Consider the following 26,085-nt stretch of genomic DNA (forward strand, 5'->3'; position numbering starts at 1 on the left):
AGTAAAACCTTTGAAATTGTTGCATGTTGCGTTTATATTTTTGTTCAGTATAGTTCTGTTCGATGGTGAGTGGTGGGGTCGATTCGATAAACCGGAATTGGAGGATCCTCCATTATCGTTTAAATCTCCAGTTTTGGAACATTGTTGCTTCCCAGTAGATTACAACGACGATGGGCAGAGAGTTGTGGATAAAACGTTAACAGTAAGTCGCCACGCTCAACGAGAATAGCCTACGCAGCTTCCAACACCTCAAATATGTTGATACATTTACGCTGACATTACCCCGGTATAACCGGAGCAAGACTGAAATGCAAATAAACAACAACACAACATGGTCTCCCCTTGGCAGCTGATTCTGACCGGGCCAAATTACAAGACTGATTCGTAGGCTATGTTTATGTTTTTTACAGTCTATGGTTTATAAATGCACTCATTCTCACTTTCTCGGTGGTTGAGAATAGGGCGTTTCAACCCCTCGTGAAAGTGCTCGAGCCACATTATGATTTCGGCAAACGGGTAGTACAGCAAACCAAAGCCAAAGTTTTCAATTAATTGTATTGTGTGTGATAGTGTGTATATGCTGTAGGATGAGATGATGACTTAAGGTATCTCAATTCTTATTGTGCCATTCAAGTAGGCTACTGAATGATAAAGACTTTGATAAAGAATTGATAAAGGACATGTTCTCAAAAGAAGCTCAATGTCTCTGGGTGCAGATATTAGACTGTTATGTTCCTCTGATTACAAGCTACTGCATTCTGAATTCTCAAATATCTGTTCTGCCCTCCAAGTGTTCTTCCAATGGCGGGCCTCTGTTGCGTGCGTGTGTGTGTATGTGTGTTTGCGCTTACAAGTCTGAACGCCTGTGTTTGTGCGTTGCATAGTGTTCCTCTCTGTCTCTGTAGTGTTAATAGGTCTCTGTCAGTAATGTCCAGCTGCATCAACAGATCCTCTTCCCCCTACTAGGACTATCTCTGTTTATACTGACACCATAACAATAACAAGCACACTCACTGGCCTGACCTGCCCCTTTTTCCATATGCACACATGTGCAGGTAAAAGACACAAGGGCTGCGTCTCAAATGGCACCGTTTACCTAGTGCACTACCTTTGACAAGAACCTAGTCCCTGGTCAAAAGTAGTGCACTATAAAGGGAATAGGGTGCAATTTGGGACACTGACAAGGTAGACAAAGAGCTAGCTCCAGAATCTGCAGCAGTTTATGGGAAATATCTTTCCTCAGTGACACTGACATGCCTTACTAAGCTTGGATGTTTAAGAACCAGTGCCAGAATAGTCAACAGTTGTGTGTTTTTATTGGAAAGATTTGCGTCCCAAATGGCACCCTATCCCTATTGGCCCTGGTCAAAAGTCGTACACCAGGTAACAGGGTGCCATTCGGGATGCATACCTGAGATCATGTAGCGCTGAAACAGGAGCAGTTAAATGATGATCTAGACTTCGCTTTAAATGTTCATTAAATGGCACTCCTGTTTTAACTTTGAACTAGAATGAGACAGATTGAGATCATCTTGTTATATAAAAGAGACAAGGAAGGAGAACACAGTGGCCATGTCTGAAATCTGGCTTGCCTACTACTTAAACTGCATACTGTACTTTTTAGAAAGTACTAGTCCCGTGTAGCTCGGTTGGTAGAGCATGGCGCTTGCAATGCCAGGGTTGTGGGTTCGATTCCCACGGGGGACCAGTATGAAAAAATTATGAAAATGTATGTACTCACTGCTGTGAGTCGCTCTGGATAAGAGCATCTGCTAAAATGTAAATAAAATGAATGCAGTAAGAAACAAATGTTAGGCTGTGTTGATTCCCACCATTTGTTCATTTTGGTACAGCTGTTGTCAGACACATGTAGGTCTCGAAAATACGATTCTCTTCCTCAACAGTGTGTAGCAAATTCTACTAGATGAAAAGCCGAAATGAGAATGACATCCTGGCATTTAAAGCATACTCAATTGTTTTTAATTTCACATACTATAAAACTTGTATTGTTTTCGCATACCCAAAATGCCTACTATTTAGAAAGCAAGTACGGGTTTTCGGACACGGCCAGTAATAGAATCAATGATTCTATTTCTACAGAGGAAATGCATATGTGAGCCAACTGTTCTAATCATTTCATTCAGTTCCATTCACTAGGAGTTCCGTTTGGCTCACAGATATATCCTACTTCTGGAATAATCTAGTTTCCAGATTCCCAGTTTACAGAGTCGATTCATAACATAACTATTTTATCCTGGTTTGCCTGGTTCTCAGTTTTGGAGAGCCTGTGTGGCACTGAAAGGGTTATTGGGAGACTGGAGGTCTATGTTTCCATTGGTCTCTATCCTAATAATGACGCTAGCTAATCAATGGAGGATAATGAGGCAGAATGGCAATTAGGCCCTGCAAGGTTGACAATTTACTATCTGTCTCTCTCTCCTTCTCCTTGTTTATCTTCCCTTTTCTCTCTCTCGCTCTGCGTCTCTCTCTCTCTCTGCGTCTCTCTCTTTCTCTCTCTCTCTCTTGCTGCGTCTCTTTCTCTCTCTCTCTCTCTGCGTCTCTCTCTCTCTCGCTGCGTCTCTCTCTCTGTGTCTCTCTCTCTTTCTCTCGCTCTCTTACTGCGTCTCTCTCTCTCTCTCGCTCTCTCTGCGTCTCTCTCTCTCTGCGTCTCTCTCTCTCTCTCTCTCTCTCTGCGTCTCTCTCTCTCTCTCTCGCTGCGTCTCTCTCTCTCTGCGTCTCTCTCTCTCTGCGTCTCTCTCTCTCTTTCTCTCTCTCTCTCTGCGTCTCTCTCTCTCTCTGCGTCTCTCTCTCTCTGCGTCTCTCTCTCTCTCTCTCTCTCTCTCTGCGTCTCTCTCTCTCTGCGTCTCTCTCTCTCTCTCTCTCTCTGCGTCTCTCTCTCTCTCTCTCTGCGTCTCTCTCTCTCTCTCTCGCTGCGTCTCTCTCTCTCTGCGTCTCTCTCTCTCTGCGTCTCTCTCTCTCTCTCTCGCTGCGTCTCTCTCTCTGCGTCTCTCTCTCTCTGCGTCTCTCTTTCTCTCTCTCTTTCTCTCTTTCTCTCTCTCTCTCGCTGTGTCTCTCTGTCTCGCTGCGTCTCTCTCTCTCTCTCTGCGTCTCTCTCTCTAGGCCACACAAGCTCACAGAGCGGGACCGCCGAGTGCTGAAGGGCGTAGTGTATAAAAGTCGTCTGTCATCGGTTGCCACACTCGCTACCGAGTTCCAAACTGCCTCTGGAAGCAACGTCAGCACAATAACTGTTCGTCAGATGTATTTAATCTGTTCATGAAATGTTGCCACAAAGGGTTTCCATGGCCGAGCAGCCGCACACAAGCCTTAGATCACCATGCACAATGCCAAGCATCGACTGGAGTGGTGTAAAGTTCGCTGCCATTGGACTCAGGAGCAGTGGAAACGTGTTCTCTGGAGTGATGAATCACGCTTCACCATCTGGCAGTCCAACGGACAAATCTGGGTTTGGCGGATGCCAGGAAAACGCTACCTGCCCCAATGCATAGTGCCAATTGTAAAGTTCGGTGGAGGAGGAATAATGGTCTGGGGATGTTTTTCATGGTTCGGGCCAGGCCCCTTAGTTCAAGTGAAGGGAAATCTTAACGCTACAGCATACAATGACATTCTAGACGATTCTGTGCTTCCAACTTTGTGACAACAGTTTGGGTAAGGCCCTTTCCTGTTTCAGCATGACAATGCCCCTGTGCACAAAGCGAGATCCATACAGAAATGGTTTGTCGAGATCGGTGTGGAAGAACTTGACTGGCCTGCACAGATCCCTGACCTCAACCCCATTTAACACCTTTGGGATGTATTGGAACGCCGACTGCGAGCCAGGCCTAATCGCCCAAAATCAGTGCCCGACCTCACTAATGCTCTTGTGGCTGAATGGAAGCAAGTCCCCGCAGCAATGTTCCAACATCTAGTGGAAAGCCTTCACAGAAGAGTGGAGGCTGTTATAGCAGCAAAGGGGGGACCAACTCCATATTAATGCCCATGCTTTTGGAATGAGATGTAGTGTATAATAGTCCCTCTCTTGGTAGGCAGTGAACTGGCACTGCAACTCTTCTGTACAAGGCTTAGGCTACAGTTTAATCACATTGCCAGAGAGTAACAAGGATTTGTTGACTTCTCCAGGCTTCCAGCTAGCCCTGAGACTCAGTCTGCCAACAGTCATGCCAGCCAGCCCAGCACCACTTAGTGCTAACACCTGCCCTGGCGTTTGGCTGGCACTGCCTGGCTGTATCCTTATATAGGCTGTATGCTAATATATATAGGCTAGCTACGTGTAACCTTTTAGGTTAGCTACAGTGCATGCAAGGGCATAGCACATTCTCACAAGTAAGGACAACGTCGTCCTTGCTGCTTTGCCTGGCTGAATTCTGAATTTTCTGATCTTCTTGTCAGTGTCTGACCTTAAGTTTCGTTTAGGTTGAAAGTGCTTCATTAATTCACTCATAGGAGAAAGTATCCTGTTGCTACGTGGCTGAGTTGAAGAAATTGAATCTGCAAGAGATATGCAGCAAGCCTGAAGGTCGGACCACGTGGTGCGTTGTTATAGTGGCTCAGAACACTTCTAAGACCCTGAGACCTTACAGGTGCTACATAATCTTTTACATGGACTCTTTATGTCTGGATCTGCATATGGCTAATAGTCTGTAGCAGAAGTGGTGGGGATGTTATCAGAGGGTCAAGTGTAGTCTGAACTCTCGCTGAGAGTCTGTATCAGGCTGAAATCCAGCTACAGCTGCTCTTGGAGAAGGTTCTTGTAGAACAGGGGTTCCCAACCTTTTTTCGCACCGCAGACTGGAGCAGATCCAGAAACAGTTTTGCGGACCGGAGAACATCCATCAAGCTAGCTTTAAGAAGCTGAACCTGGCCAGATTCCTGAGGTCTGGTTGGAGAGAGTTTTAGTCTTTTAGTAGGCTAATCGGTGAAGTTCGATGGTGTTCCTAATGTTTGGTATTCTCAGTGTAGAAAGGCCTCTGTCGTTTCTGCTTTTGTGGTTTTTCTCTTCCTTAAAACAGCAGAAACGGTAATGGATGTCTGTGAGGTTGACTATGTGGTCAAAGAAAGCCATCCAGTCTATTTTCTCAAACCATGTGTGTGTGTGTGTTGGGGTCTGAGTGTGTGTGTGTGTGTGCGCACCTGCCTGCGTGTGTGTTGGAGTATATGTTTGTTTAGCAAAACTGCTAGAATAGAGTCTCAGATGCTTAGTGTGAATGGAGACGACGTTAGACATCAAAACAAGAAATTGGAGAGGCCCTACAGAGGCCAAACCCGAGGCCCTACAGAGGTCATACCGAGACCCTACAGAGGCCCTACGGAGGCCATACAGAGGCCATACCGAGGCCATACTGAGTCCATACCGAGGCCCTACAGAGGCCATACCGAGGCCCTACAGAGGCCATACAAAGGCCATACAGAACACATCCAGGTAGCCCTTCTGTTGTGTTATTGAACCTGACAGGACAGCTAAGACATACCCTTAAGGCAAAGAAAAGGGCAAAGGTCAACCGGCTGAGGGCTGTCTGTCTGTCTGCTTCAGCTGCAGAGCAACAGTTGGGTGCTTCAGTGCTGAAACACATTGGTTTTAAGAAGAGTCCCCCAATAATTCAACTTCCATTTTCCTCCAAGAGTGGTTGAACATTTCTGTAGCTAGGCTATCCAGTTTGTTCTGTGTTTTGTGCATCACAACACAACATAATGCGAGAGATCGTTTTCGATCTTTCAGCCTTAGGTTGCGTCCCAAATGGCACACTGTTCCCAATATTGCACTACTTTTGGTCAAAAGCTATTTTGGACGCACCCTTGGTTATTTTCTTGTCTACCCACCTGACAGAGAATGCTGTAGGTCTGAATAGAGAGATGAATGGATAAGGGGGATACTTCTGTTTCCTTCCAATGGGTTTTTCCATTCTCTTTCTGTTCTCTGTCAATGTGCCACGATGTTTCAAAGAGTTCTGTTTACAGATCAAAGTACAGACATATATTTTGTCCAGCTCTGAACACACACATACACACCTGTCGTTGTGTATTAGAAACAATGATGAAGATGATGATGATGTATTATAGGCTCGCCTACTTGAAAAGTGTAGGGACATAATATGCTTGTTAACATTTTCTTCAATGTGTTATGACTAGGGCCAATCGTTTTTGCTGACCACATATCCTGGCAAGGAAAAACTCACTGTAGGCCTATGAGAAATGCACCATGAATAAACTTTGTTCAGATTTTCTATGATTTCTTTCAGTGTGTGGTTGTAGACATGAATATCATCTCTATGGCTAGTCTCTAGACTACAGTGGTATGACAGTTTGTGGGTGTTAGTAATGTGCTATGCCATGTTTACAGCCAGGCATTTGCATGGAGAGACACAGACACTGGAAACCAGTAATCTTCCTGCTGCGCCAACATAAAGACTGTGGATTACACACACACACACACACATACACATAGACATGCACACACGTACGCACGCACCAACACACACACACACACACACACACACACACTAGGCTTGGGCGGTATCCAGATTATCATACTTTAATACCGACCTTGTGCCATGCCGGGATATTCTGTAATGCCGGCACTGAACACAAGGGGCACTATTTTTAAACCCCACTGTGTCTCTGTAATCCCATAGCGAATGCTAGCAAAATGCTAACGAGCGTATTGCAAACATTTTATACAGTGTCTGACATAAACTATTTGCAGGACAGACATCCCAGCTCATAAAGTTATATAAGAAACTCAAAAAGCTACTCACAGTTTGCTTGATCCAGGAGGGGATTCTCTGCTGTTACCAAGATAAGTGTTATTTTGCAAGAAGCTAACCACTTAGTTAGATAACTAGCTACTAAATTAGCAAACCAAATGCACAATTGCGGAGCATTTAGCACATTTTAGACAGTTAACGTAATAGTTATAAGATATCTAGCTGGCAAACATTGAGTTATGACTAACATACTGTAACTAGATCACCTGACGCGTGCTGCACAACAGTGAGTGACTCACAAAGCTCCGGTGTCTCGTCTTTGTGTGCTTGTAAACAAACACCATGTGACTGGGGACTTACCGGTAAGCTTCATAATTAAAAATGATGTGACAGGTAACATGAAGAACTCGATCTGCTTTATCTCCTAACGTATTGCACAAGTTGACTGCAGGTATTTAAAAAGTAGCTACAAATATTCAAACGGTATTGACGGTATAAAAAACAACAATCCCGTGGCTATTTCCAAATCTCTAGGTAAACGGTATATACGTTATACCGCCCAAGCCTGACACACACTCAGCCTTTTAGGTGAGGTGATTGAATTCCCATGATGCTTGACTGGGTTAGATTTCACTGTCTCGTTATGCTCTGCTGTCTTTGGTGCCAACTCTGTTGCCCTGTTGTAGCCAGTATGTATTCAACAGACCTTTTTGATGTTGGATTTGTATAGCTAGTATGTGTGTGTGTGTGTGTGTGTGTGTGTGTGCGTGTGTGTGTGTGTGCGTGTGTGTGTGTCTATGTCGGTGTCTGAACCCCCTAGTATTAAACACACACGCAGGCCATGGTAAATGAGTGGTTTTGTGTTTTTGCAGGCAGGGTTTTGCATTACAGATGATGATATTCGGTGTGTGGTGTGTGGGACACTATAGGGAGAGAGACGGACAGACAGACACACACACACACACACACACACACACACACACAGTCTGTCCACATGCAGTTTTTTATTGAGAGGGAAGCAACTGTTTTCAGAGAATGAAGAGAGGGAGGGGAGGCAGAGAAAGCGAGGGGTTGACAGAACACAAGATAGATAGTCATTGAGAGAGAGAGAGAGAGAGAGAGAGAGAGAGAGAGAGAGAGAGAGAGAGAGAGAGAGAGAGAGAGAGAGATGGATGGATGGTGGTAGAGAGAGAGAGCAGGATAGATAGAGAGAGAGTGGGAGGTGGTGGTGGGTGTGCTATGTCTGGAATGTTAGCTCATGTTGGAACTAGAATTCTAAAGGCTCTGTTTTGTCCTCTCACTGTCATTGGGGCAGTTTAGGCCCCACTTGGCAAGCTGCCCAGTGTGTGTGTGTGTCTGTATCTGTCAGGGTTGTGGTTCTTTTGGAATATTTAACAACTTGATGTTAGATAGTTCCTCACCCTAAAAGTAGTCTATGGGCCGCGAGAAACTGTAATCCACGGTTCAGTTTTCTTTAAACAGCCATTACAAACTTCCGCTAACTTTAGCTGCCGCTAGCTAAAAATCAATGGAAGTGAGCATGTTTTAAAAAATGTATGTCTAAATCACTAGAAATCAACGCCATATTTGGTTTTATGTTACTTACAGTGCATTCGGAAAGTATTCAGACCCCTTCCCCTTTTCCACATTTTGTTAAATTACAGCCTTATTCAAAACGAAAACAGGTTTTTAGAAATGTTTGGAAATGTATTAAAAATAACTAACAAATACTTTATTTACATAAATATTCAGACCCTTTGCTATGAGATTCGAAATTGAGCTTAGGTGCATCCTGTTTCCATTGATCATCCTTGAAATGTTTCTACAACTTGATTGGAGTCCACCTGTGGTAAATTCAATTGATTGGACATGATTTGGAAAGGCACACACCTGTCTATATAAGGTCCCACAGTTGACAGTGCATGTCAGAGCAAAAACCAAGCCATGAGGTCGAAGGAATTGTCTGTAGAGCTCCGAGACAGGATTGTGTAGAGGCACAGATCTGGGGAAGGGTACCAAAAAATGTATGCAGCATTGAAGGTCCCCAAGAACACAGTGGCCTCCATCATTCTTAGATGGGAGAACCTTCCAGAAGGATAACCATCTCTGCAGCACTCCACCAATCAGGCCTTTATGGTAGAGATGCCAGACGGCAGCCACACCTCAGTAAAAGGCACATAGCTGCCCGCTTGGAGTTTGCCAAAAGGCACCTAAAGACTCTCAGACCATGAGAAACAAGATTCTCTGATCTTATGAAACCAAGATTGAACTCTTTGGCCTGAATGCCAAGCGTCATGTATGGAGGAAACCTGGCGCCATCCCTACGGTGAAGCATGGTGGTGGCAGCATCATGCTGTGGGGATGTTTTTCAGTGGCAGGGACTGGGAGATTAGTCAGGATCTAGGGAGAGATGAACAGAGCAAAGTACAGAGAGATCCTTGATGAAAACCTGCTCCAGAGCACTCAGGACCTCAGACTGGGGCGAAGGTTCACCTTCCAACAGGACAACGACTCTAAGCACACAGCCAAGACAATGCAGGAGTGGCTTCGGGACAAGTCTCAATGTCCTTGAGTGGCCCAGCCAGAGCCCGGACTTGAACCAGATCGAACATCTCTGGAGAGAACTGAAAATATGTCACGATCGTCGTAGTAATGAGTAGACCAAGGCGCAGCGTGAGAAACAAACATGACTTTAATTAGTTAAAGTATACCAAACAAAACACGACTCGTGAAGTCCACGGTAAACAAATACCGACACGGAACAAAAACCCACAACACCCAAGGGAAAAAATACAGTTTAAATATGGCTCCCAATCAGAGACAACCCACAACAGCTGACACTCGTTGCCTCTGATTGGGAGCCACTCTGGCCAACATAGACATAGAACAACTAGACACTCAAACACAGCACATAAACACACGGAATCTACACACCCTGACTCAACATATAAAGTCCCCAGAGCCAGAGTGTGACAGTACCCCCCCCCCAAAGGCGCGGACTGCGACCGCGCCTCAACAAAACCCCAAACAGGGGAGGGCTGGGTGGGCATTCCTCCTCGGAGGCGGCTCCGGCTCCGGGCTTGACCACCACCCTTCCATAATTCCCCCGTAGCGCCCCTGGTCCGGTCTGACCCCGCTGGCTGGATCTGGACTGGACATCGACGGAGCGGATTGCTTACGCTCCGTTGTGGAGCAGCTGACCGGTACCTGATCAGGCACCAGACTGACGACGCGCACCCCTGGCTTGGCGCGTGAGGCAGGAACGGACCGGACCTGGCTGACGATGCGCCCCCCTGGCTTGGTGCGTGGAGCAGCAACGGACCGGACCGGGCTGACGATACACACCCCTGGCTTGGTGCGTGGAGCCGGAACGGGCCTCACCGGACTGACGACTCGCACCCTTGGCTTGGTGCGTGGAGTAGCGACGGGCCGGACCGGGCTGACGATGCGCACCCCAGGCTTGGTGCGTGGAGCCGGAACGGGCCTCACCGGACTGACGACTCGCACCCCTGGCTTGGTGCGTGGAGCAGCGACGGGCCTTACCAGGCTGACGACTCACACCCCGGGCTTGGTGCGAGTAGCAGGAACGGGCTGGACCAGGCTGACGACTCGCACCCCTGGCTTGGTGCGAGTGGCAGGAACGGGCTGGACCAGGCTGACGACGCACACCGTAGGCTTGGTGCGTGGAGCAGGGACAGGCCGGGCTGGGCTGGCGACGCACACCGTAGGCTTGGTGCGTGGAGCAGGGACAGGCCGGGCTGGGCTGGCGACGCACACCGTAGGCTTGGTGCGTGGAGCAGGAACAGGCCGGGCTGGGCTGTCGACGCACACCGTAGGCTTGGTGCGTGGAGCAGGGACAGGCCGGGCTGGGCTGGCGACGCACACCGTAGGCTTGGTGCGTGGAACAGGGACAGGCCGGACTGGGCTGGCGACGCACACCGTAGGCTTGGTGCGTGGAGCAGGGACAGGCCGGGCTGGGCTGTCGACGCACACCGTAGGCTTGGTGCGTGGAGCAGGGACAGGCCGGGCTGGGCTGGCGACGCACACCGTAGGCTTGGTGCGTGGAACAGGGACAGGCCGGACTGGGCTGGCGACGCACACCGTAGGCTTGGTGCGTGGAGCAGGGACAGGCCGGGCTGGGCTGGCGACGCACACCGTAGGTTTGGTGCGTGGAGCAGGGACAGGCCGGACTGGGCTGGCGACGCACACCGTAGGTTTGGTGCGTGGAGCAGGGACAGGCCGGACTGGGCTGGCGACGCACACCGTAGGCTTGGTGCGTGGAGCAGGAACAGGCTGGACCGTACTGGGAACACACACCACTGGCCTTAAACGGGGATCAGGAACGGGCCGGACCGGACTGGCAATACACCTCAGTACCTCTCGCCGTGCCTCTACAACTTCCTTCCCTCCTCTCGCCAATGGCTCCCGTAACCCGGTGGCCTTCTCTCCTCGTCTCCCATTTCGCCCTGTGGCAGCCTCCTGCTGCCCAGTCGCCCATGCCGTGTGCCCCCCCCTAAAAAATTATTGGGGGTGACTCTCGTCCGTCCGACGATGGCACTGCTGACGCCGCTGCTCCTCTCTCGCCAGGGCCTTAATCCTACCCCAAGGTCCCTTGCCCCCGAGCATGTCCTCCCAGGACCACGATTTGCCCACCTGGGCCATCGCCAGCCTCTCCATCTCCTTTCCTGGCGCTTCCTCCCATGTCCAGTCTGCCTGCTCCTGGACACGCTGCTTGGTCCTTTTATGGTGGGTTTTTCTGTCACGATCGTCGTAGTAATGAGTAGACCAAGGCGCAGCGTGAGAAACAAACATGACTTTAATTAGTTAAAGTATACCAAACAAAACACGACTCGTGAAGTCCACGGTAAACAAATACCGACACGGAACAAAAACCCACAACACCCAAGGGAAAACATACAGTTTAAATATGGCTCCCAATCAGAGACAACCCACAACAGCTGACACTCGTTGCCTCTGATTGGGAGCCACTCTGGCCAACATAGACATAGAACAACTAGACACTCAAACACAGCACATAAACACACGGAATCTACACACCCTGACTCAACATATAAAGTCCCCAGAGCCAGAGTGTGACAAAATAGCTGTGCAGCGACGCTCCCCATCCAACCTGACAGAGCTTGTGTGACAAGGTGTGAATGAAGGAGTCAGGCGCAGGAGATAAAATACCGGAGGCCAGAGTTTATTCCGTTTACATAAATCAAACGCCCAAAGCGTTAAAAGAAGCAACACAAGGGAAAACATTCAACTTGGCATAAATACAGAGAATGGTAGCTCAACTGAGCTACACGCTCTCACAACAAACAATCACTCACAAAGACAAGGGAAACAGAGGGAACACACCAGGTGTGTGTGATTGACAAGACATGACAAGTGGAGTGATGAGAATGGGATCGGCAGTAGCTAGTACTCCGGTGACGACGAACGCCGAAGCCTGCCCGAACCAGGAGGGGGGCAGCCTCGGCGGAAGTCGTGTCAGCCTCAGCAGACCAGCGGAGCCGGGACGGCCCACCCTTCAACAAGGAGGTAATGGGAGCTGCGACCTTGCCAAAGCCCCAAATAAACCTTCGATAGTAGTTGGCAAAGCCAAGGAAGTGCTGCACCTCCTTTACCGTGGTTGGAGTCGGCCAATTACGCACGGCTTCAATGCGGTCTCCCTCCATCTCCACACCTGTGGTGGTAATGCGATATCCGAGGAAGGAGATTGACTGCTGGAAAAACTCACACTTCTCTGCCTTGGCATAAAGATCATTTTCCAGCAGTCGGACCAGTACCTTGCGAACCAGGGACACATGCTCGGCGCGCGTAGCGGAATACACCAGGATGTCATCGATGTAGACCACCACACCGCGACCAAGCATGTCCCGAAACACCTTGTTCACAAAGGACTGGAAAACGGATGGAGCATTCATCAAACCGTAGGGCATCACCAGGTATTCATAATGCCCCGAGGTTGTGCTCAATCCTGTTTTCCACTCATCCCCTTCCCGAATACGCACCAGGTTGTAGGCACTCCTGAGGTCTAATTTGGTGAAAAAGTGGGCCCCATGCATTGACTCAATCACTGCACGGGCATAAACCGCCATCTTTCTTCTTCACAAAGAAGAAACTCGAGGAGGCAGGTGAAGTGGAGGGACCCCTGGCGCAGGGACTCGGTGACATATGTTTCCATAGTCTCCGTTTCAGCCTGCGACAGGGGATACACATGACTCCTGGGAGGTACAGCGTCTACCCGAAGGTTTATCGCGCAATCCCCCTCCCGATGAGATGGTAATTTAGTCGCTTGCGTCTTGGAAAACGCGAGCGGCAGATCATGGTATTCGGGGGGAATGCGCACGGTGGGGATACCGTCTGGACTTTCCACGTGGTCGCACCAACGGAAACACCTAGACACCTACCCGGACACTCACGCGACCACCCCGTAAGAACCCTCTGCGGCCACGAGAAATTGGGGTTGTGAAGGTCTAACCACGGGATACCCAAGACTACAGGGTAAGCAGGAGACTCAATAATCATAAAGGTGATCTGCTCAACATGCGTCTCCTGCGTAATCATGGTGACTGGTACCGTAACCTCCTTAACCAACCCGGACCCTAATGGTCGACTATCTGATGGGGAGTGGAATGGTTAGGGGAACCAATGAAATGCCTTGACGTCGTGCAAATGCCCTGTCCATAAAATTCCCAGCTGCGCCTGAATCGACTAGCGCCTTACACTGGGAACCTACTAAGTGATCGGGAAAGGAGAGAGATAAAGTACAGTGCGCCGCAAAGGGCTCTGAACACGTTTGGGTGTTCATTACCTGGGGTGATGCGTGAGTACCCTGCCTACCGCCTCCAGACCCAAAATAACGTTTAAAGCGCCGTGAGGTGGATTGTCCCTTCGTGCCACCAGAGTGGCACTGTCGCTGTCCTCCTGCTCTCTCTCGACCGGCAGCTCCCCCCAGCTCCATCTGCTCGGGGTCAGAGTCGTCCGAAGTGGGAACGGGCTGACCCCTACCAGGACGTCCTCTGGCTGCTAGCAGATTGTCCAGCCGGATGGCCATGTCCACCAGTTGGGAGAACGATAGCATGGCATCCCGGCAGGCTAGCTCCCGTCGGACCTCCTCCCTTAGGTGGCACCGGAAATGGTCGATTAGGGCCCGCTCGTTCCACCCGGACCCCGCTGCCAGCGTCCGGAACTCCAGCGCGTAGTCCTGAGCGGTCCTCATCCCCTGCCTCAGATGAACCAATCGTTCGCCCGCCTCTCAACCCTCAGGCGGGTGATCAAAAACGGCCCGAAAGAGGTGAGCAAACTCCCCATAGTCCTCCAACGCGGTACCTCCCTCGTTCCACACCGCGTTGGCCCACTCCAGGGCTCTCCCACAAAGGCAGGAAACGAGGACGGATACCTTCTCCCGCTCCCGGGGTGCCGGCCTGATGCTGGAGAAATACAACTCCAATTGGAGTAGGAATCCCCTACATCGCACTGCCGTCCCGTCAAACGCCGGTGGCCGGGAAATCTGGATCCCTCCAGGGGCTGGGGTGTAGGTGGCTGGATCCGGTTGACCAGCTGGTCTCGATAGATTGGATCATCTCCTCTCCAGGCGTTATATAACCTGAAGAACCCGATCCATCGCTTCCCCCAAGCTGGCCAACATCGAGGAATGCTCCTGGACCCTTGCCACAACTCCAGCCATGCGGTCTTCTCCTGCTGACTCCATATCAGATCAGGGTGAGTGATTCTGTGACAAGGTGTGAAAGAAGGAGTCAGGCGCAGGAGGTAAAATACCGAAGTCCAGAGTTTAGTCCGTTTACATAAATCAAATGCCCAAAGCGTCAATCGAAGCTATACAAGGGAAAACATTCACCTTGGCATAAATACAGAGAATAGTAGCTCAACCGAGCTACATGCTCTCACAACAAACAATCACTCACAAAGACAAGGGAAACAGAGGGAACACTAATACACATACTAATTAGGGGAATGAGCACCAGGTGTGTCTCCCGAGTGGCGCAGTGGTCTAAGGCACTGCATCACAGTGCTAGCTGTGCCACTAGAGATCCTGGTTCGAATCTAGGCTCTGTCGTAGCCGGCCGTGACCGGGAGACCCATGGGGCGGCGCACAATTGGCCCAGGGTAGGGGAGGTAATGGCCGGCAGGGATGTAGCTCAGTTGGTAGAGCATGGCGTTTGCAACGCCAGGGTTGTGGGTTCGATTCCCACGGGGGGCCAGTATAAAAAAAAATATATATAAAAAAAATTAAAAAATTTATGCACTCACTAACTGTGAGTCGCTCTGGATAAGAGCGTCTGCTAAATGACTAAAATGTAAAAGGTGTGTGTGATTGACAAGACATGACAAGTGGAGTGATGAGAATGGGATCGGCAGTAGCTAGTACTCCGGTGATGACGAACGCCGAAGCCTGCCCGAACAAGGAGGGGGTGCAGCCTCGGCGGAAGTCGTGACAGCTTGAGAGGATCTGCAGAGAAGAATGGGAGAAACTCCCTAAATACAGGTGTACCAAGCTTGTAGCGTCATACCCAAGAAGACTTGAGGCTGTAATCACTGCCAAAGGTGCTTTAACAAAGTACTGAGTAAAAGGTCTGAATACTTATGTAAATGTGATAATTTTTATATTTTTTAGCAAACATTTCTAAAAACCAGTTTTTGCTTTGTCTTTATGGGGTATTGTGTGTAGATTGATGAGAAAAACTAACAGTTTAATCCATTTTAGAATAAGGCTGTAACGTAACAAAATGTGGACGAAGTCAAGGGGTCTGAATACTTTCCGAATGCGCTGTAAAGGTGATTTGGCCATTTTAAAACAAAACATGCTCACATACCCCATCACTTCCATAGAATTTTAGCTAGCGGTGACTAAAGTTAGCTGAAGTTTGTAATGGCTGTTTAAAAAAAAACTTAACCATGGATTACAGTTTCTCTTGGCCCATATACTATGTTAAGGGTGAGGAACCATCTAACATCAAGTTGCAAAATAGTGAACTATTCGTTTTGAATTATTATAGACAACCCACAACATGTTCTTAGAATATTTTCAGACCACTCTGTAATTTTTTTAATGAAATGTTTCAACCAATGCTACATGCCATTGGTAACCATACATGTGTAGAATAAATAAGCCATTTGAATTTCATGGAATTTCATTGAAATAAATTCTACATCCTTTAATTCAAATTAAATTAAAATTCTTCCTGTGGGATGTGGCCAATTCAAATAAAATTCAAAAATGTAATTGGAAATAAAGAAAAATTCGCTACTCAATTCAGAATTGACCCCAACTTCTAAATTGACCCCAATCCTAGTGTGTGTGTGTTTGTGTGTGTGTGTGTGTGTGTGTGTGTGTGTGTGTGTGTGTGTGTGTGTGTGTGTGTGTGTACATGCATGTGCTAACGCAGTGTCTTGTCTGGACTTTAGATTTGGTCCAGATAAAGTGTTAGTGGAACACTGCCCTACGTCTGAACTATCCTGTTGCTGCAGAAGCAGGAAATCATCATACAAGAATGGCTGACTTATATGACACACCTCATTCATACTGCTGTGAAGAAAATATGATAACCTTTGGTTGGGTTTAATATCATGGGTCGTCCTATAGCAGTTAGTGAGACAGTAGCCACATTGACAGAGTGAGTCATATGGAGGAGGAATTTGGTTAGTATTCAGATGGAATAGAATAGAAGTTCTCTGTTTCAATGATTGAAACCAATGCCAAGAGAATTTATCTGACAATCAATCTATTCTACTGCTTCTCCCACTCTACTGTGGAACAGATTCACACTCTGATGTGTTTGCATGCACATTGTTGTGCATGGCCCAGTGAGGGAGAGAGAGAGGCCAGTGGACCAGGCAGAATGGTCCCTGCCGAACGAGAGGCTGGGTTGGGGCTCAGTGAGGCTGCAGCTGGGGTCTGAGAGCAGGGCTAGCAGAGAAGTCTATGCCCAGAGAGAGAGAGGTTTTAGACAGAGTGGCTGAGCCTGAGAACGACCCTGGAGCTGGGGGGTAGAAAGTAGGACTGGGTGTAGGACAGTGGAGGTGGGACTGGATTGGAGGAATACGGATAATGTGACTAAATGATTGGCTAAAGGATTGAGAGGAGAAGGCATGGGGCAAGTACTGTCGTTCACCAGACACTTGCGCCCAATACCTGTAGACGAGGTTATGGGGCAAGTGGCAATGTGTCTGTGGGGTAAGTCAACTATTTGGACCGGCAGCCTGGTCAAAGATCTGTATGGGCTTTAGCCATTCAATTCCTCGAACTATTCGTATGTACAGTCACATCCAAATTATTGGCATCCTTGATAAAGATGAGGGAAAAAGACTGTATAAAATAAATAATACAAATACTGAGCTATATTGTATGCTTCCAAAAAATTGGAACATTATTATATTATTTTATACAAAATCTGAGCAGTAGATCTCGGCTTGCATTTTGACTCAGAAAGTGGTCCTCTGTAGCTCAATTGGTAGAGCATGGCGCTTGTAACGCCAGGGTAGTGGGTTCGATCCCCGGGACCACCCATATGTAAAAATGTATGCACACATGACTGTAAGTCGCTTTGGATAAAAGCGTCTGCTAAATGGCATATTATATATTATTATTATTATCTTGACCCAGAAAGGGTTGCTGACCACTGCTATACACTGAGTGTAAAAAACATTAAGAACACCTGCACTTTCCATGACATAGACTGACCAGGTGAAAGTTATGATCCCTTATTGATGTCACTTGTAAAATCCACTTCAATCAGTGTAGATGAAGGGGAGGAGACAGGTTCATCCTTAAGAGTCTATTGACGCACCCGTGAGTCAATTTAAGTAACATAATAAAATAAATCTCCATAAAAATCCTTCAGTTTAAGCTAGAGAAATCTGTTTTTTTGCATGGGCTCAATCCGCATCCACCTATGTCGAGCTCCAGCAGTGTTTCCATATGTTAGCTTAGTACCCCCACCCCCACGCTCAACCGTTTCCCGTGTGTATCAAGAATGGTCCACCACCCAAATGACATCCAACCAATTTAACACAACTTTGGGAAGCGTTGGAGTCACATGGGCCAACATCCCTGTGGAACGCTTTCGACACCTTGTAGAGTCCATGCCCCAACGAATTGAGGCTGTTCTGAGGGCAAAAGGGAGGGTGCGACTCAATATTAGGAAGGTGTTCTTAATGTTTTGTACACTCAGCATATGCATCCTTCTTGAGTGAGAAAGTTAAAGATGCACAAATATCATACCCCCCCCAAAAATGCTATGATATTTGTGCATCTATAACTTTCTCACTCATCATTATCTACGATTAATTCAGGACTATCCGTAATCATGGTAGCATCCACATTAATGTAGGAGTGTTTAGAAACATGTTATATTCTAATTTACAAAAAGAGTGACTCCAAAATGACACAATACATTATTTAGCATTCATTTCTATTGGGCACAAAATAATCTGAAACACAACCAAAACAAACAGCAAATGCATCCAAATGCATCCAAGCTTGATGTAATCATTGCGTGCTAGGAATATGGGAGCAAACACAAAACGTTTGACTACATTAATACACATACTGTATGTGAATTTGTCCCAATAATTCTGGTCCCCTAAAATGTGGGGACTATGTACAAAAATTGTTGTAATTTCTAAACAGTTCACTCGATATGGATGACAATAGCCTCAAATTAAAGCTTGCACTTTAACCTCATAATCATTGTATAATTTCAAATCCATATATGTCACTGTCCCAATACTTTTGGAGGTCACTGTATAATCCAAATATTTGGAGCATACAATATGACTCAGTATTTGTATTATTTATTTTATACAGTCTTTTTTGCTCATCTTTATCAAAGGTGCAAATAATTTTGGATGTGACTTTATATTTGTTTGGACAAAACGGCAGGAGTTTGATACAGCAGCAGATCAAACTAAAAGACAAGTAGGAAGGTTACATTGGTGTTTTTCATTTTCATAGGGAAATACTGAGATTTACTTTGTTACCTGGCAAATGTTTGTCGTAAGACCAAATGAAAGCGAAGAGCGAGAGAGAGAGAGAAAGAGTTTGGGGAGCATCCTCCAATGATTCTGATTTGTTATTTCAGGAACGAGTGATGAAGAGAAAGCGAAAGAGAGAAACGTGAGCTCTTGCTGTGAAAACACAGAGACCCTGTCATGATGGAAGATCACTAAGGCATTCTGTTGAAAAAAACAAATATGTCCTTATGTTGTTTTTTCCTCCCTCCCTCCCTCTGTTTTTCAGAGTTGCTGAGTTCCTCAAAGAGGCTGAACGTCAACTATCAGGACTCAGATGGGTAAGACATAAGTGTGTGCATGCGTTAGGGTTGGGTGGTATCCAGATTTTCATACCTTTATACCATTCCTGTACCATACCAGGGGATTTGGTATTACCGGCAGTATTACAAGGGGCAATTATTTTTTGGGGGGGCACTTATTTTTTTAGTTAGCCACTTAGCTAGCAAGTTAACAAATCAAATGCATAGCTGGAACCCTGAGCTGGGGATAAAATGACCTGACGTATATTTCAAAATACCCCAGTATACCGTATACCGCCCAAATCTAGCAAGCGTTAGCCTTAGTTTATTGATGAGTGTGAGTCAGTTTGATGGACTTGTGTGTTCATGTTTGCTGAGGTTTTTCCTCTCTCAACACTTAGTTTGCTCAGAGGAATGCAATCAATGTTTGTAGAGGAAGAGTCACTCAATAACACTTAGTTTGATTGACATGGTCTTTATCGCTACTGACTATTGAAAGTACATACCTGGTGTGGTCTGTGGTCGGTTATTTCATCTGTATCTTGTGTCAATGTAGACTTATTCACCACCCAGTCACACCTGTACACAGACTGACCAGATTGTGTATGTATTTGTTTAAGAGAGAGGGTGATATATGATAGTGGTGCTGAGGGACTGAAAGGAAGAAGTGGGAGGTGAGCTAACAGTCACCACGAGTCAACACTCAGTCAGGAGAGAGAGAGAGAGAGAGAGAGAGAGAGAGAGAGAGAGAGAGAGAGAGAGAGAGAGAGAGAGAGAGAGAGAGAGAGAGAGAGAGAGAAATGTATGACCATATTAGAGACACATATTTCCCTCAGATTACACAGATCCACAAATAATTTGAAAACAAACCCAATTTTGATAAACTCCCTTATCTACTGGGTGAGATACCACAGTGTGCCATCACAGCAGCAAGATTTGTGACCTGTTGCCACAAGAAAAGGGCAACCAGTGAAGAACAAACACCATTGTAAATACAACCCATATTTATGTTTATTTATTTTCCCATTTGTACTTTAACTAGTTACACATTGTTACAACACTGTATATAGACATAATATGACATTTGAAATGTCTTTATTCTTTTGGAACTTCTGAGTGTAATGTTTACTGTTAATATTTATTGTTTATTTCCACTTTTGTTTACTATCTACTTCACTTGCTTTACATTTTAGTCATTTAGCAGACACTCTTATTCAGAGCGACTTACAGTTAGTGAATGCATCCGAATGCAACCACCCGTACGTAAAATGTATGACTGTAAGTCGCTTTGCATAAAAGCGTCTTCTAAATGGCATGTATTTTAGAAGGATAGCTCTGAGTGAGCGCTGTATTACTGTCCTTGATACTCCAGGCATTCAGTGAACCAGCACAGAACCCAGTCCCCTGACACACACACACATACACACAAGTACATTTCACAGCACTCTCCCATACTTGAGTTGAAATACTATTATCCCAAATACATTTTCCCCCCAGCTTGTTGATACTAAATTGCTAGGGATGTTGTGGTTCTTGGGGTCCATCTTAAATTGGACCCTATTACCTGCATAGTGCACTACTTTTGACCAGGGCCCATAGGGAATAGGGTGCCATTTGGGATAACCTTGGTCAGAGTTTGTACCCTGTGTAGATGGTTATGTTTGCACCCTGGTCCTTGGTTTACAGTTGGGACTGGAACAGTGGAGGTGTCTGGGTTCCATGGCTGGTAGTAATTCAACAGTCGACTGTTGTCTAGAACACCCTGCTCTCCAGGAATGAAGGGCCCAAATGTATGCATTTAATTTGTCCCTCGGTTGGATATACTGCCCCCTGACACACACACATGCACACACACCGTCCTGCCATCGTCTGCTAGTGTGTTCTGATGAGGGCTCACCTCCTATAAAGTCATCAGGTAGATTTATAACCTCTCATTCCGGACTATGGCAGACTCATTTCACCCTGGAAAACCTCCACAACTACCTAGGAGTGGAAGGACTCTCCCTACACCAGGCACTGCTGGACAGTACTGGCAATATAGAGGCTGTATGGTGTATGGAGGCTGTACACGCTTCCAGAATATTCCTAGACAATTACTGTAGTAGTAGTAACAACAGAGTGGATGGAACAATATTCATTCTCTCTCTCTACCTCTCTCTGTACCTCTCTCTCTCTCTTCCCGCTCAGGTTTTCAGCGTTACACCATGCAGCTCTAACGGGCACCACTGAGCTGCTGTCTCTACTACTGGAGGCTCAAGCCACTGTGGACATCAAAGACACCAATGGTGACAAGTTATACGCCACTTATTTTGGTAAACAAAACAAAAGCCAGTCCTGAATTGCACATTACATTATTAATGCTTTCTCTCTCTCTCTCTATCTCTCTATATATCTATCTATCTATCTAGGTATGCGTCCGCTCCACTACGCAGCGTGGCAGGGTAAAGCTGACTCTGTGTTGCTGCTACTAAGAGCTGGAGCCTCAGTTAACACACCGTCACAGGACGGACAGATACCTCTACACCTGTCTGCACAGTATGGACACTACCAGGTGGTGAGTACACACACATGAACACACAAACGCAGACAGACACATGCACGCACACACACACAAATGACCCTTATCAACTCAGAGACATGGTTCGATATTTGGCCGGATTACACACTGGTCTAACTGTAAGTCGCTCTGGATAAGAGCGTCTGCTAAATGACTAAAATGTAAATGTAAAATGTAAGAGGCCTCACCACACACACCTTCACTCAGTGTCAGTGAGTGTCTATATAGTGTTTCCAGGTGTGACAGCGTGACACAGATTGTGTACGTTAGGGGTCAGGGTGAGTGAAAGGAGAGGGCAGCCAACCCTACAGAGCTCTATAGGAACTACATGACGTGATCAGGTCAGCAGTGGGTTCCCTGGGTGACATATTGAGACTAATGGGAGGAAGAAGGAATATGTGTATTGGGTGTCTTTAACACCCAAGTAGGGAGTCTTCCTGAGAGGTGTGTTCACACACACACACACACACACACCAACACACACACGCACCCACACACACATCAAACAAACACACATGCACAGCATAACTGGTCATGGAGACTACTGAGGTATTGTATTGTGTGTGGACAAAGCAGGAACATTAACAAAGCCAGAGGTATTTCTCTGTAATGGATAGGGTTGCAAAATTACAGGAATTTTCTATAAATTCCCTGGTTTTCCTGAAATCCTGGTTGGAGGATTCTGGATTTCCTGCATATTCCCTTCTGATTCTGGGAATCCTCCAACCGGGATATCGGGAAAACCAGGGAATTTACTGACCCTAGTAATGGAAGCCCTGCTAGCACTACTGATTTAGCCCTGAGCGAAGATCCTGCTGCCTCTCTCTCTGCTTGCTGTGGTGATGAAATGTCAGAATGTTATCTCTCTCTCTCTCTCTCTCTCTCTCTCTCTCTCTCTCTCTCTCTCTCTCTCTCTCTCTCTCTCTCTCTCTCTCTCTCTCTCTCTCTCTCTCTCTCTCTCTCTCTCTCTCTCTCTCTCTCTCTCTCTCTCTCTCTCTCTCTCTCTCTCTCTCTCTCTCTCTCTCTCTCTCTCTCTCTCTCTCTCTCTCTCTCTCTCTCTCTCTCTCTCTCTCTCTCTCTCTCTCTCTCTCTCTCTCTCTCTCTCTCTCTCTCTCTCTCTCTCTCTCTCTCTCTCTCTCTCTCTCTCTCTCTCTCTCTCTCCTCTTTATCCTTCCCACTCTCTCTCCATCAGTCTGAGATGTTACTCCAGCACCAGTCTAATCCCTGTCTGTTGAACAAGGCCAACAAGACCCCCCTGGACCTGGCCTGTGAGTTTGGCAGACTCAAGGTGAGTCAGTGTGTGTGTTTTATGGTAAGCATATGTGTGTGTAGCAGAGGAGGCTGGTGGGTAGAGATGTAGGAGAACAGTCTCATTGCAATGGATGGAATGGATAGTATGGAAAGGTATCAAACACATCTAACACATGGTTTCCATGTGTTTGATACCGTTCAATTAATTTAATTCCAGATATTACAATGAGCCCATTCATGGCTTGGTTTTTGCTCTGACATGCAACTGTGGGACCTTATATAGACAAGTGTGTGCCTTTCCAAATCATGTCAAATCAATTGAATTTACAACAGGTGGACTCCAATCAAGTTGTAGAAACATCTCAAGGGTGATCAATGGAAACAGGATGCACCTGAGCTCAATTTCGAGTATCATAGCAAAGGGTCTGAATACTTATGTAAATAATGTATTTCTGTTTTTTTATTTTTAATACATTTGCAAAAATTTCTAAAAACCTGTTTTCGCTTTGTCATTATGGGGTATTGTGTGTAGATTGCTGAGGATTCTTTTTTATGTAATCCATTTTAGAATAAGGCTGTAACATAACAACATTTGGAAAAAGTCAAGGGGTCTGAATACTTTCTGAAGGCACTGTATCTATAGCAGAACAGCAATGATCAAATGTTCAAATACATTTACAGAACTTCTGATCATTTTCTTGCCCTTGTATTAGACCAGCCTTTGCAAAACATTAAATACAGATGTCACCAGTGAACTCAAAATTCACTGTTAAGTGTTATGTTCACAGAATATTAACACATTATTTTCATCAGAAGATAAATGTGTGCAGTTGTATTCACTATTTCCGGCAATCAGTAAATACTACTGCACGAAATTCTAAATCACCCCATCAATCTCATACCATGTACAATATATGGAAAGATCTCTAGGCAATGGGGACCGTCTAATTGTTCAGAGTTTTTACAATAGTCCGGACATGCAGAGATGCAGAGAATAAAATTGGGTTACTTCTAAGTAACTTTGGTTTACTCCTAAATCATCATCTTCAACATTCCATTACAGAGCTTTGCTTTGGTGTGGATTGAGGCCTATATTTTAATATCAGTTTTGTTCCTCCATTGTATTCACCTTTCCTTATTTCTATTGTGGATAGTGTTTCTGTGCACCAATGGAACGTCTACAAAACGATGAGCAAACCAGCCTATCTATTGAATACATGGAATTGGATTGTGATTAATGAATCCTGCATGAACCCTGCACACAGTGTGCTTATTTTTTATTGGAATGTTTATCGGGAATAATATTTGATTTGAAGTGTGTGAAGTTTGTTTAGTGAAATATGCAAAATAATTAAGGTAAATGCCAAGAGTGTGCAAAGATGTCATCAAGGCAAAGGGTGGCTATTTGAAGAATCTCAAATATAAAATATATTTTGATTTGTTTAACACTTTTTTGGTTACTACATGATTCCATATGTGTTATTTCATAGTTTAGATGTCTTCACTATTATTCTACAATGTAACAAATAGTAAAAAATTAAGAAAAACCCTTGAATGAGTAGGAGTGTCCAAATTTTGACTGGTAGTGGACATGCCACAATACCTCCCTGTTTAACCCACACTTAACCCTCACATCCCATAGACATTACAGTGATCAAAGGCCAGTTTAAGTGGTGATAGTGTGTGTGAGTGTGTGTATATTTGTCCATGTCTCACAGAGGGTGTGTGATGGATAGAGGGGGAGGCCTGTGTCAAACACCTCACATTGCTTAGATGAACTACCAGCTAAAATAAGCCTGTTTCAGCTAAAGGGAAATGGGTTTCAGTTCTGCTCCCCGGACAGGCACACACAAATACGCATGCACACACGCACACACTCTCTCACACACATGCACACACACACACAAATGCACACACACACACTCTCTCTCACTCACACACACACACACTGATGCATACACGCAGGCACACATACAAACTCACACACACACACACACACTGATGCATGCACATAGGCGTACACACATACACAAGTGAGAGGGATTTTGCAGTGCAGTACAGTATGTTTCTCTGTCACAGTTGTCATGAAGTCTTGTCATGAAATGTATAGCTGGCCCTGTTTTTTAGACTTAGCCAAAGTTGAATTCACACACACACGCAGGCACGCACGCAAGACAGACAGACACACACACACACACACACACACACACACACACACACGTCTGTGTAATCTTCTGGCCCTGTGAATAGCAGAACAACAGGCTTTAAGCTGTAACGCTGAGTCAGTTAAGGTCTTTATTACTCTCTCTCTCCCCCTTCCCCCCCTCTCAGTAAGCGTCTTTGTTACTGTACTAGGGGTATCTTTAGACACCCAGCGCATGGACAGTTGCTGGGCAGGTTTTATGTGCACTTAGGTGGCCCCATAAAATGTACATGTATGGAATACACAAGTGGTGTAAAGTACTTAAGTATAAATACTTTAAAGTACTACTTAAATCGTTTTTTGGGGTATCTGTACTTTACTTTACTATTTATAGTTTTGACTACTTTTACTTTTACTTCACTACATTCCTAAAGAAAATAATGTACTTTTTCCTCCATACATTTTCCCTGTCACCCAAAAGTACTCGTTACATTTCGAATGCTTAGCAGGACAGGAAAATGGTCCAATTCACGCAATTATCAAGAAAACATCCCTGGTTATCCCTACTGCCTCTGATCTGATGGACTCACTAAACACAAATTCTTCGTTTGTGAATGATGTCTGAGTGTTGGAGTGTGTCCCTCGCTATCTGTAAATTTAAATAACAAGGAATTTGTGCAGTCTGGTTTGCTCAATATAAAGTATGTGACATTATTTATACTTTTACTATTGATACTTAAGTATATATTAGCAATTACATGGACTCTTGATACTTAAATATATTTAAAACCAAATACTCAAGTAGTATTTTACTAGGTGACTTTCACTTTTACTTGAGTCATTTTCTATTAAGGTATCTTTACTTTTACTCAAGTATGACGATTGGGTACTTTTCCCACCACTGGAATACACAAATTAAAGGTATCCATTTAGACTTTCACTGATACTGTGATGCTTATCTCTGTCTCTGTTTTTATGTCTCTGTTTCTCCATCCTTTCATCTCTCTCTTTGGCTCCTTTACACTTCACCTCTTCTATATCTCTACACCAGGGGTGTCAAACGTACGGCCCGCGGGCCGAATCAGGCCCGCAAACGGGTTTAATCCGGCCCGCGAGATGATTTAGAAT

At 45.9% G+C, this 26,085-nt stretch overlaps 1 protein-coding gene across 1 annotated transcript in view; it reads left to right on the forward strand.

Moving 5' to 3' along the window:
• Nucleotides 1–26,085, forward strand: part of LOC311133081 (caskin-2-like) — a 79,500-nt gene that overhangs the window by 22,944 nt on the left and 30,471 nt on the right. Inside the window, exons 3-6 of the mRNA XM_084166517.1 lie at nt 18,994–19,045; nt 21,194–21,291; nt 21,415–21,560; nt 22,756–22,851. Coding sequence (XP_084022643.1) covers nt 18,994–19,045; nt 21,194–21,291; nt 21,415–21,560; nt 22,756–22,851 — 392 coding nt within the window. The remainder of the gene's footprint in view (nt 1–18,993; nt 19,046–21,193; nt 21,292–21,414; nt 21,561–22,755; nt 22,852–26,085) is intronic.

Source organism: Coregonus lavaretus, assembly GCF_964263955.1.
Source record: "Coregonus lavaretus genome assembly, chromosome: 1".
NCBI lineage: Eukaryota > Metazoa > Chordata > Actinopteri > Salmoniformes > Salmonidae > Coregonus > Coregonus lavaretus.